This window comes from Vespula pensylvanica, chromosome 2, assembly GCF_014466175.1.
Source record: "Vespula pensylvanica isolate Volc-1 chromosome 2, ASM1446617v1, whole genome shotgun sequence".
Classification (NCBI taxonomy): Eukaryota; Metazoa; Arthropoda; class Insecta; order Hymenoptera; family Vespidae; genus Vespula; species Vespula pensylvanica.
Window position 1 is genome coordinate 14,214,941 of NC_057686.1, and position 12,262 is coordinate 14,227,202.

General features: G+C 39.3%; 1 protein-coding gene and 1 long non-coding RNA gene across 4 annotated transcripts in view; one reads left to right on the forward strand and one right to left on the reverse strand.

Annotated features, from left to right (window-relative positions):
* LOC122627135 (LIM/homeobox protein Lhx3) overlaps positions 1 to 12,262 on the reverse strand; it is a 34,990-nt gene that overhangs the window by 3,519 nt on the left and 19,209 nt on the right. The window contains exons 1-6 of one of the 3 annotated variants that reach the window (XM_043808015.1): positions 3,925 to 4,577; positions 3,624 to 3,798; positions 3,254 to 3,465; positions 2,817 to 3,009; positions 1,492 to 1,658; positions 80 to 295 (exon numbers count right to left, since the gene is read on the reverse strand). In XM_043808015.1, the coding sequence (XP_043663950.1) occupies positions 80 to 295; positions 1,492 to 1,658; positions 2,817 to 3,009; positions 3,254 to 3,465; positions 3,624 to 3,798; positions 3,925 to 4,156 (1,195 nt within the window). In that variant the 5' untranslated portion in view covers positions 4,157 to 4,577. Of the gene's footprint in view, positions 1 to 79; positions 296 to 1,491; positions 1,659 to 2,816; positions 3,010 to 3,253; positions 3,466 to 3,623; positions 3,799 to 3,924; positions 4,578 to 12,262 lie in introns of those variants that run through there. The other 2 variants (XM_043808014.1, XM_043808013.1) reach the window with 2 other exon arrangements.
* LOC122627139 lies at positions 4,540 to 5,982 on the forward strand. The gene is made up of 3 exons (XR_006326794.1): positions 4,540 to 4,971; positions 5,306 to 5,604; positions 5,808 to 5,982. It is a non-coding gene; the product is annotated as an uncharacterized LOC122627139 (long non-coding RNA).

Consider the following 12,262-nt stretch of genomic DNA (forward strand, 5'->3'; position numbering starts at 1 on the left):
TATATTACCAAATTAACATTAACTAAATGCTAGGAAAGAAAGATTTCGTCGAAAAAATGAATTTTTATTAATTCCTTACCGAGAGTAGTGTATACAGAAAGACCTGCATCCGGTGGGTATGGAAATTGTGGTGGTAAGGACGGCGATCTGGATGTCGATAGATAAGGTGGTGTCGTTGCACCTAAATAACCACGAGGTGGTCCACCGCTACCACTGTTTCCACCACCACCTGGACTCGCACCTTCTCCGTCCAATCCCATATTCACGACCGTCCCGTAACTATCGTTACTCAAATCTAAAAAACGAGATATTTGTTACGAATAAGTACCTACATATGTAGCTACGTATTTTTTTTTTTACCAGTAGATCGACATTAGTAATACTATATTAAGAAATTAAAGATAGGCAGCTATCTGAAGTGAGCGTAAGCGAGTGACCGAATCAAACAGAAGGCATTAGTCGTGACGATGGAAAAGATAATACTCGTCTAGCATGATTAGCCTTGGCGATAATAACTCTACTCGTCCGAACAGTGTCCGACGTTCGGCTTATGAAAGATCGAGGGAAGATAAATCGTGCCTCTAGATCGAAGATAATTCTTGTCCTACTAGGAATGCACGTGTCACCAATTTCGTTTCCACTTTCGCGACGTGGCAAACATGAAAGACGCGTTCTCTAACACGTTGAATTGAGAATGGATTGTCTCATGAATTATTAACGAATCTTCGTGCTTGGACGCTTCGTAATGACTCGTTTAAATTTTATAAACTTCTCTCAGCCTTTAATCATCGATTCCTTTGATCATTTTTTGGACGATGTCTTCGCCTAGATGAATGCATTATACACATATATACATGTATTTCGTGTTTCTTTCACGCGTATAATAAAGATGATAATAATAATAATAATAATAATAATAATAATAATAATAATAATAATAATAGTAAACTGATAACATATTTATCTACTGTATCTATTCGAAAGAAAAGTTTTTCTACTCGAACAATGACACCGATTTGGAATCGGTCTTTTAAATATTTAACAAAGAACTATTGCGTAGGCCTTTTTAACGAAGAACTTTGCGTAGGGCTTACAGCTAATGGAGGATATAAATTTAAGGATAATCCGCAATCTTCCCAAAATCTCAGGTATAGCGAGCCAGCAGTTAGCCTTTGCGATCTCCTGAATATTTGACGAAGATCGTCCTCTCTTCCCTTGTAGGTACCTTGCGAGCGATAAAGCGATTGCGGGGACGGAGTTTCGTGAGGCTCGTTTTCTTCAACGAGACTCGTCTTTCGCATGGGACGAAGAAACGACTCTTTTCCGAGAAAACTTACGTAATTCGCGCGTTTTCACGTGTATACACATCTGTACGTACGATGTATGTATATATATATATATATATATATATATATATATATATATATATTTCTTTTTTTTCAAACTTGGATCTACGAACAAGGAAGAGGAATTTACTAATTGTTTACATACCGTGATGGCCGAAGGTCGAATCCAAATCGACTTTAAGTTCGTCCTTGTCGAGTAGTTTGTCGTGCCTAGGCGAATGTCCACCTGCACTTGTCCCTTTCATACTTCGAAAATACTGCGACCATCTTGTTCTACCGGCGTCCTTCTTCAGTCTCTTCTCCTTTGCCCTCCTTAACACGAATGATTCATTCTATTCCGATCTTGTGTTTGTATATAATTTTTTTCACGATAAAGAAAAAAAAAATATATATATAACAGTGGAAAGGATCGCTGCACTCCAGGAGTAGAATGAGTAAGCGATTATTTTCTCTACCATTATTATCTAAAACTCGACGTATTGAAGAATCGGCACGCGTAGAAAACTTTTATAAGTTCGAATCTCGTCTTATCGGCTTATCGATCACGACGTTGATCTTTTTTCACGACGTCGAAAGTTGCAGAAGTTACTACTTTGCAACATTTCTCTCGATATTCTTCTCGAGATTCTTTCGAGTGCAAAGCGATAGAGACATAAAAGAGGAGAGATAAAATAATATTCTTCGATAAATAGTTACCTACTTTTGTTACTTTGTACCGCGGTATCGCGCACACGTATTTGAAGCGATAATAAGAATAGGCGAAAGAGAGATAGTTCTAGGATTACAGAAATTTTGTAACTATTATTTTCTTTTCCTTTCTTTTTTCCCTTCTTTTTATTTTCCTTTTTTTCTCCTTTAAATATTCTTCTTTAAATTTCTTCTTTGTAGATCCTATTTAAAGGAATATTTTGCGGACGATTTCTATAGAGTTTATTATCGTCAGTATTCTCTCGAAAAGTTAATGAATCCGAGGCATTTAATTCTATCTGTGGTCTCGCGATTGGTCTTGCCCTAAAGAGGGCTTCGGAAACCTTGCCGGTTGATACGGAATCCTTAAGAGTGCCCAGCATCTCGCAATTACTCATCTGCCTTGGCTTCACTTAAATTTATCTCCGGACGGAGGTTCGCCCTTTTCTCTCAATGAACGATTTCAGTTGTGTTTGTAAGCTGATTGTTCTTTCTCGCTGTTTTTCAATTAGATACACTTTAGAAAATTTTGTCTCGAAACACATAATCCGAGTTCTATCGTAAACTATCGTAAACATCGCGAGCTTATCTCGAAAATACTTGTAACCTGATTTACGTCATTCGAATAATACACGAGTCGAATTCTATCGATGCAACATCGACGAAGATCTTTTTCGTGTTTACGTGCGTTCGTTTTTCTTATTATATATATATATATATATATATATATATATATATATATACATATATATATATGTATATATTTAGAAATCTTATTCATACCTGTTTTGAAACCACACCTGGACGACACGCATATCCAGACCTGTGTCCTGCGAGAGCTGTTCTCGAACATGTCTCGCTGGTTTTGGACTGGTATTGTACGCCAATTTCAAGGTTTCCAATTGTTTCGCCGTGATCGTCGTTCGCGGCCTCTTATTCGGTTGATCGCCATCGATGCTACCGCCGTCGGCCAGCTCTAAAATTCGTTGCGAGTATTTTCGTAATCCTCTGACACATTTAATTGTTATTATCGATACAAGCACGAGAAAAAATTTAGAAATAGTTTATTGGACGTTTAAGCATCGTTTACGACAATTCATTAATTTACAAGGGATACCCGTAGAACGAACGAAAAGTGGTAACCAATCGAGTTCTCTCCGGGTAGATACTTGTTAATTTCTACCCGCTGTTTCAATTTATTCTTCAGACAATTTAGTTACCTTTTGCCTTGGCTTGTTCGTAGTCCGGCTTGCAGACGAGTTTTCTATCCTCCATGAGGTAAAATTCATCCCCGGTGTCCAACTGTCGCGAGCAGAGTGCGCAGGAGAAACACGTCAGATGATACACCAACTCCTGCGCTCTCCTTACCACTTGCGATGGTGCCAAGCCTTGGCCGCAGCCCGCGCATTTCGTCCCAAAACGCCTGCCACACCAACAACATACAACATTTTCACATTACATTCACACGTAAATGACAAGACTCTACGGCTCTTAATCGACACGCGTTTTTTCTTTATTTTCGTTCGATTTTATTTAACGAGATAACGATACGGAACAACGATAAAATTTGTAACGATCATTGGTGCTTACTTGAAGAAATCGTCCTTGCAAAAGACATGGCCGTTTCTCGCGAAGCATTTGTCCGTTAGTCTTGCTCCACAATCTCGACAGGTTAGACATCTCGCGTGCCAACACCTTTCTAGGACCTTTAACACGTACCTATCCAAGATTGCTTCCTGGCAACCACCACATTTCGGTATCGAGGCTGCAACGAAACAGGATAACTAGAATTAACGATCATTCTCGACACGATAAAAGAATCGAACGGAACAATGGGTAGAGCAGAGTAGAGATTCGTCAAGTGTGAACCGCAGAGAAATTGTTCACTTACAATAGAGAATTTCCGGTATATGCGGGGGCAAGCCGAGATCGACGGCAGGTTGATCGAGAGGGTGCATATCGTGGCAAGTGGTATTATCAGCGATGTTGTTACTCGTGTTGCGTCGATGCTGAGACTCCGGGCTACTTTGCGGCGGAGTGAGCATCTCTTCGCGAGCTCGCTGGTAAATCCCTTCCAGCGGCAGAGTCTCACGACTCAACATCTCGAAGCTTATCATAGTCATTGCGCTGAGGAAACGCGTCACAATAATTCCCCTTGCACGTAACTCATCTCGAGAAGTGAGAGAACGAGATATAAAATATGATGGAGAATGCTGTCTTTTATCACATCACTGGACTCTGGTCCAATGTTATTATATCTCTATATGTCGATCGTTAGCACGGAGTATTCACACTTGTCGACAATGAACGATGTCCGTTGTCACTATGATAGTCTCTATACTCGCGTATAAAAAGGAAAATAAAAAGAAAGAAGTAAGCCGCTCGGTAACGTGCGAAATAAACTGTGAGAGATCAGAGAATGAAGAGGAGGAAAAAAAGTAACGATGGAAATAGAAAGAAAGAGAAAAGGAGATAGATAGATAGGTAGGAACAGAGAAAAAGAAAAAGAGAGAGAGAGAGAGAGAGAGAGAGAGAGATAGGAGCGACAGAATGGAAAGCACGGATGACAAGACGGTTGCAGGCACACGACTGCTCTGCCGACTGTAGCGTTGCTCGTGCGCACGTGACATGCGTGGGTGTGGCGGGTCACTGGTGGGGCAAGTGTCAGGGTGATTGGGTGTGGTTTCTACCCATACCACCCTGCTTCCGGTACCGATTGGAGGAAACTTTTACCGCCTCCAATATGGCGTACAAGCTGGACACCGTATTCGACGGGGGTTGCTTACAACCACCCTGACGACTCTTCTTACCCTCGTTGGCACCCCTCGAAGAACGGTGGATAAAAACAAAGGACTACAAATTTTGGCGACGGCGATATAAACGCGGACACACGTTCCCGAGAAAGTTTCTCTTCGTATTCATCGACGTTTTTCCTCGGGTACGAGAATACTAGGTTTTAGCGCTTAGCGATATTCTCGCTTTGTTGAATACGTGCTAAGTATACCAAGAAAAGCTTTCAATAATTTTACTAACTTATCGAGTAGGTATTACGAATTGTATCGACAACTTTTATTTCATTATTTCGTTAAACAATTTCTCATAACAGTTATGCTTTCTTATTCTATACGAATTGTATACATGTTTATCATTTTAATTCGAAGAGTATTTCATATGAATTTTTCTCTGTTTTTCTCATTCTCTTTATCTTTAACAAAACCGTCCCTTTTTTTCCTACCTATTCACAAAATAAAGACGAGAGTATTTCGTTTCAGGTGGCTTGTATTTGTTCGTTAATATCCATTCATCTTCCGAACCACGCCTAGAATACCTATGTATTCATCGGAATCGTCGCGTAAAAGAATTCTCGAGCTTTCCCTTAGGAACTCCTTTGGTATAAGAGACTGTCGGTGATTCGGGAAGGAACGGAGAATATCGGAGGAAGGCGAAACGGTGGTATCGGTGGGTGCTTGTGGTGGTGAGCTGACTCGACGAAGGGGATTGTGGAGAGTACAAAAAGAACTGAGCGAAATTAAGAACGACCATGCTGCTGCTTCTGCTTCTCCTACTACTGGTGAGGTCGCCATTTTATAATCTTAGTCGTGATCATTCGTGTATATATTCCTTTTCATCCCTTTTCTCTCTCTCTCTCTCTCTCTTTTTCTCTCTCTCCCTCCCTCTCTCTCCATCTCTCTCTATATCTTTTTTTCTCTGTCTCTGTCTTTCTCTCAACGCTAGACGCAAGTGTACTCTCCTTCTCTTTTTCTTTTTCTCTAGGCGAATGCACACACCGTCTCATCTTGGATATCCACGATCACGCAGCAGATATCCAAGGCGTTTCTAGATCTCTTTTCCCTTTACTGGCTCACCTTTATTTCGTCCTTCTCTTTTTGCTTGAGAAAAAGTTCTAACTCCACCGCTAAAATATGGATTTTTTCCGAATGTATATCTTTCTTCCCTCTCTTTCTCTCTCTTTCTCTCTCTTTCTTTCGTATATCTTCATAAAACCAAGTTAAATATTCTTAATGAATCTGTCACGAATATTATATATATAGATAATAGGTATATCTATTGAATTTCTTTTTCGATAATAAAAAATTTTTAAATTCTTCAAAGAGGAAAAATCATCGATTGTAGGAAACATTAAATCGTATCGATTTATGTGACCTTCGAAAAAAATAAATCGACTCGATATCCAACGCACCATAAAACTCATGCTCTTTTCTTGAACGTTCATCCGTATGATCGTGCTCGTTAATAAAAAAAATAGCTGGCAAACTCGTCGACGATTGTGATCAATGAACGGACACCATCCTTAATGCACCCTAAAGCACGTTGAATTTTCCACCTCGTGTCCGCGGGCAACAGATGGTCCACCATTTTGCATACATATCGTTGATCCTGTTAAATCTATCGCTTATATGTCACTTTCGTTGCGGCTAAAAGGGACGAATGCATCGACGAAAAAGTCAGTCGTTTGTACTTTTGGTATACCTACCTACTATACTTTTCTACGAACTCGGTCATGCTTATTTTGTGGCAACGAGGAAACCTAATCGATAACCATATTCCCTTCCTATAAATCATCGCGTTCTTTATATCATATAATTCATTTTTTGGTTATACGATAATCATATGTTTTCTTACAACATGAACAATGATGTATAATTATAATTATCATCACATGTTTCTATCACATAATTATAATTATCATCACATTGGTCACAGACAGGCAGATAGAAAATTCTAAAGAAATGATATTTTTAGAGACTTTTCAAAGATCATTGAAGTTTTTCATTCATACTTCCTTGCAAAATCTTTGATTATTTTTAAGAAAGGAATAAGATCGATAATATCTCTGGGACGATTTCGTATTTCTCGTTTGGATCTCTTTCTAAGCTTCTTGCATTTGTATCGTCGAGATTGTTGAAAGGGAAAATCAAGATGTCCGCTTTTTGCGCTTCTATTTTCGATAGATCTCTTTCTCTCTTCCTTTCTCTCTTTCTCTTTCTCGTCAGGATGGAGAAGCTATTCAGGGAGTGTCTCTGCGATTGCGCGGCTTGCTAATTTCCGTGGGCGTCCTCCTCGGCCTTCGATCACGCGAATCCACCCTTCGTCGGTTCCGCTGCACATGTCGACACGCCTCCAGGAGTCGTTCGTAAGCGTAAAAAGCATCGCCAACAGGGGGTGTAGAGGGTTTTCACGGCTTGGCAAGGGTAGATGCCGCGTTTGGGCTCACCTCGGGGGCTTGTGCCGAGCGGATGAGCCACGTAAAAAAAAAAAAGAAAGAAAGAAAGAAAAAAAAAACAGGAGAGAAACAAGAAGAGAACTCAAGCTACACGGTCTGCTACTCTGAAATAACATCCCCTTTGGCACCCTTGACCTAACAAATTATGACATTTATTATTTATTTCCACTATTCATCCTTCTTCATGCTGGACCTCGTAAATACCTTCCCGAAGGGACAGGGACGAAGGACAGGAAGGTGTACGAATATAATTTGTATTTTTTTTCTTTTTCTTTTTTTCCACGTTTAAGGACATAATCATTTCTACGAAAGAAAATACTAGGAACTCTTATTCATAAATGTAAAATTCGTGAAAGTTTTTATTAGTAAACGAAAATACAGATGAATATTATAGCATATATAATATTTTTTCTAAAATTTCATGAAATATGAATCGTATATAACTATGTATAATCGGCGTATAGAACTATGTATAATTGAATTTGCAGCGAATAAATGCTTTCTGTATCTATTTCTCTTCCATTCACGTTCTATGAGCATTTTCATAATGTTAACGGGTAATATATTATATCACCCTTGCCATACGTAAAAACGTTATGAATATATGCCATCTATTTGAACCATTTACGCATATGGTTTTCCATCGGTGAACCCCTCCGAGCTATTTTACAAACGTATATATGTGTGTGTGTGTGTGTGTGTGTGTGTGTATGTATATCGCTAATGAAATTAATATTCGACAAGTGCAATCGCGAAACCCTTAAAATTCATCCCACGAAGCCAAAGTAATCTAAACGGAGCTCGTGGATTTTTTAGGGATTTTTGGAACTCGGAATGATACGAATGAGAGAGCGAATGGCCATATCAATTCGTTTATTTTAGTCGAAAGATACGATCAAAATATATAACAATCTAAATGTAAAATATCGAAGCGAAAAGCGAGTAATTAATTGTTCGAGCGTTCTACGATAATTATCAAATTACAATCAACATTTGCTGTGCTCTTTCTTTAACAATATTTTTTCATAAATATTATGAATTTCCTAGCGTCAAGTGCAATAATCGGAGCGTAAGCCGACGCCAGATGTGCCATTGTGACATGGAATTCTATGAGTGCCGACGGGGGTAAAAGGGGGGACTGAAAGAAAGAAATAGAAAATAAGAGGAACGAAGAAGGGAGATGGAGAAAGAGAGAGTGAATTTTGCGCGGGTGTATCGTTACGGTAGGCTACGCTGTCCCTCCCCTCTCCCATTTCGACTTTGAGTCTATGCAAACCCCCGTGTAACTCGCGTACAACACCCCCGTGGAAAGCCCCTTGCGAAATTCACAAAGCTCGATGACAGGACCCTCCTATTGTCGTTTTGGTTCTGGTCGAGATCTTGAATGGTTAAATGGGCTTAAACGATGCACGTATGTATGCATATATATATATATATATATACATATATATGTATATATATATATACATACATATATATGTGTAAGGATATTCTTTATATATAGATTTGCTAGTAAGCGTACGCGCGAGCGCACTCGTGATTATGTAGTAAAGAGTAATAAAGCCTTTCAAGCTACGTTTTTCTCTTTTCTAAACAAAACGAGTGATAATCAAAGGTAATACGATCCCCAGGGATCCACCCGACTGCTGCTGCTGTTGCTGTTCATTGTCCTCGCGTAATGCTTCTTCTTCTCCTCTTTTTGTCCCTCTCCAACCAGTTCGATATATCAGTCAAGAAATCAAAAAGTTGAATACGACTGAAAATCTCCGGGGGAACGTCTCGCGATATTTCGTGGAAAAGAAGAAAAGAGGATAAGAGAGAGAAGAAGAAGAAGAAGAAAAAAAAGGAGAAGAAGAAGGAGAAGAAGAAAAGTAGAAGAACTCGAGGAAAAGTGACAAATACCGTGTTGCTTGTCATTTTTCCTTCGATCGTTTTCATTCTGTATTTTTCAACGGTGGTCGAATAGAAAAGTATTTTCTCATTATGAGTCTGCTTTTGAAATGTTCAAAATATGTTTCAAAAGATCTTTGCTTTGAGAGAAAACTTAATTGTTATCTTTATTTTTCTACTTTTTTTTTTCTTTTTTCACATTTATGATATATTTTTCTGAAGATATGCATACATATCTACATATATACCTTCGTATCCATACAATTACCTAACAAGAGGGATGTTATTAACACCGTAATAGATTTTGGCAATATAGTAAAATTAATATCGAATCCTTGTATTATTATCTCGTTTACACGGCAGCAAAACGAAGTTAATAATTATGACTGTAGGCATACCTTTATTCATTATTTTACTATGACCCCAGAATGATTGTAGAACGAAAACGAGTCATAAATAAAACGCTTGTGCGGTGGTGGTGGCAATAAAAATAAATCCGACGTGTCTAGCCGTGGACGTTAATAAATCTAATATCTTCCGACCGATAAAACGAGACGAGTCAGCTCACTTTTTCCGCCCCTTTTTCTCTCGACTGTTTTCGGGGAACGAACATTTGGATGGGTCGCGTAACCATACGAAAAATCATCGTGAATTGTGCAAATAAGTATAAAATGCAGACAATGTGTCCGTGGAGCCGAATAACGCACGAAGAGGATCAAGCTGGGACTGAAATCTTTTCGACAGAATTGTTTTCTCTCTCTCTCTCTCTCTTTCTTTTTCTCTTTCTGTCTCTTTTTCTTTCACTCTCTTTCTTTTTCTCTTTTTGTTTTAGTTCTTCCAAGTTAAGCAGCCCAACATTTGAAGACAAACGCCAATGATTCTTTTTTTCTGTATGCCGATGTTCTATTCTTTAACACTCTTTTATTTTTATCAACTTGAAAAAGAAAGTTCGATAATAATCCATAGAAATCGATGGGAGATTTACGATCGATATATCTAAGTTCAAGAAGCACTTCGCACTACTAAATCCTACGTACTTATTGAGTCATCAAAGTAAAGCAGCTTCGCAGCTATGGCATCGAAGCAAGTAGAATGCCATCTAAATGGGGCTCTCCTCGAGGATGGATGATGGTTCCTCCTCGGTTGCATTATTTATGCGTAACGCCCATTGCGTGTCCTGCATATCTGCGTATACGCACTGGCTTGCACATATGGGGACATTAGCTAGACCATTAACCATTTTATCCACATACTGGTGCTTCTGTCCTGGAAACTTGGAGTTAATCACGAGTGGCTTTCGCACTTTCTACATTATGCATACGCTTGCTTTATGACCTTGAATCGTATGAATTTAAGGGTGGAACTTTATAAATCACTCGTATACTTCATTTCATATATATATATATATATATATATATATATATATATATATATATATATACATAGTACAATCAGTAGATACAAAAACACGGACATTTGACAAAAATATTCAAAAGAATTCAGACGATAGACAAAAACTTTTTTGGAAAAGTGAATGAAACGGAAGTCTATAGTCGATGTGACTCCATTTTTATTTACATTTCAACCTTAACATAAATACACACAGAACCAATACAAAAACGTGTCCGTTTAGCCCACTTCCTTCTTCCCGCGTGCGGTCACCAAAGATACGTAGATCGGAGAAGGAGCGGTCACGAGTATCTATCTACGTAGTGAACACGTGCGTGTGTAAGTGTTACGTAGCTACGGAAGGTAGATAACTACGCACACTACGTTCTCAGGATATGTACTGCGGGTTAGAACATTTAGCGAGTACATTAAGGAAATTGCGTGGACTCTTTGCACCGCACCCTGCTATAGGGCCGACGCACCAACATTCCAACTATTTTAACGTGTATGTGTGATATCACACGTATGCACACGAATAGGGAAGAATAGAGAAGAGTAAAGCCTTCGAGCTCGTAGAGATTGGTTTTTGTAAAAGATGTTCGCGCGTGCGTGTGTCTCTCTGTTCTCTCTCTTTCTTTCTTTTTCTCTGTCACACATTCGTGGTGAGAAAGCGGTGAAATATGGGTAGAGAGGAAGTAGGAGAAGGGTGAGAGAAAGGATAAGAGCGAAGAAGAACGTAGAAGAGAAGAAGACGATGTTAAAGAGAGAACGAGATAAAGAGAACGAAAGAGAAAGAAAGAAAGTCGTATCGAAGGGGAGACAACGTGGATCGGAGCAGAACCCGGGTGAGACAAGTAGGGTCAAGTGAACTAAAGCGAAACTACCGGGGGATGGTGGTGTTAAGGGGACAATATATGCCCCCGTGTTGGGGACGAAGATGGCTTTAATCTATTACCGACCGGCTCGGGCCAAGTGGCTTCTTGTTACACGCTCGTTTGGACGAGACGGAGTCTAAACTGATCCGCTAAAACTGACTGTGACTCCCTTTTACCAATAAAATTTACTGACTTTGGGAACTTTCTAACGCTTTGATCTAGTCCAACGAAAGATTTATGCATCGGACACTTGCGATTATATAATTTTTTCACTTTGTTTGTTCTTTTTCTTTTTCCTTTTTTCCTTTTTTTTTTTTTATTATACTTGCTTCTTTCTTTTTTTTTCATCCGACTTAATAACGGGACAAGATTTCTGTAGCGTAAACGCAGATGTGTCCGATCGAATTTGAGTCGACGAATCTAACCCCTTTCTTATTTCGATCGAACGAATTATCCAACGTGATTCGTGTTACGGTGCCTTGAACAGCCGAATTACTTCCGGAAAAGGTCGAGAAGCCGGAAATCAAGAGGTCGGCCAGTGGTGTGTCGAGTCGTGATTAATATTTTCTTTCTTTTTTTTGTTTCCTCTTCCTCTTACCTCTTTCTCTCTCTCTCTCTCTCTCTCTTTCTCTGTCTTTTTACTGTTGAGACGGCTCACTGATCACAGCTGCGACTCCTCTCGCTGTTTCTTTTCACGCCGGTGATATACGATCGCGAGGTTAACGAGTGACGCAAGAAGCCCGTCCGATGGAGAGAAATTCGCGTTCCTTTGTCTTTTTAGCTCTCTCTCTCTCTCTCTCTCTCTCTCTCTCTCTCTCTCTCTCTCTCTC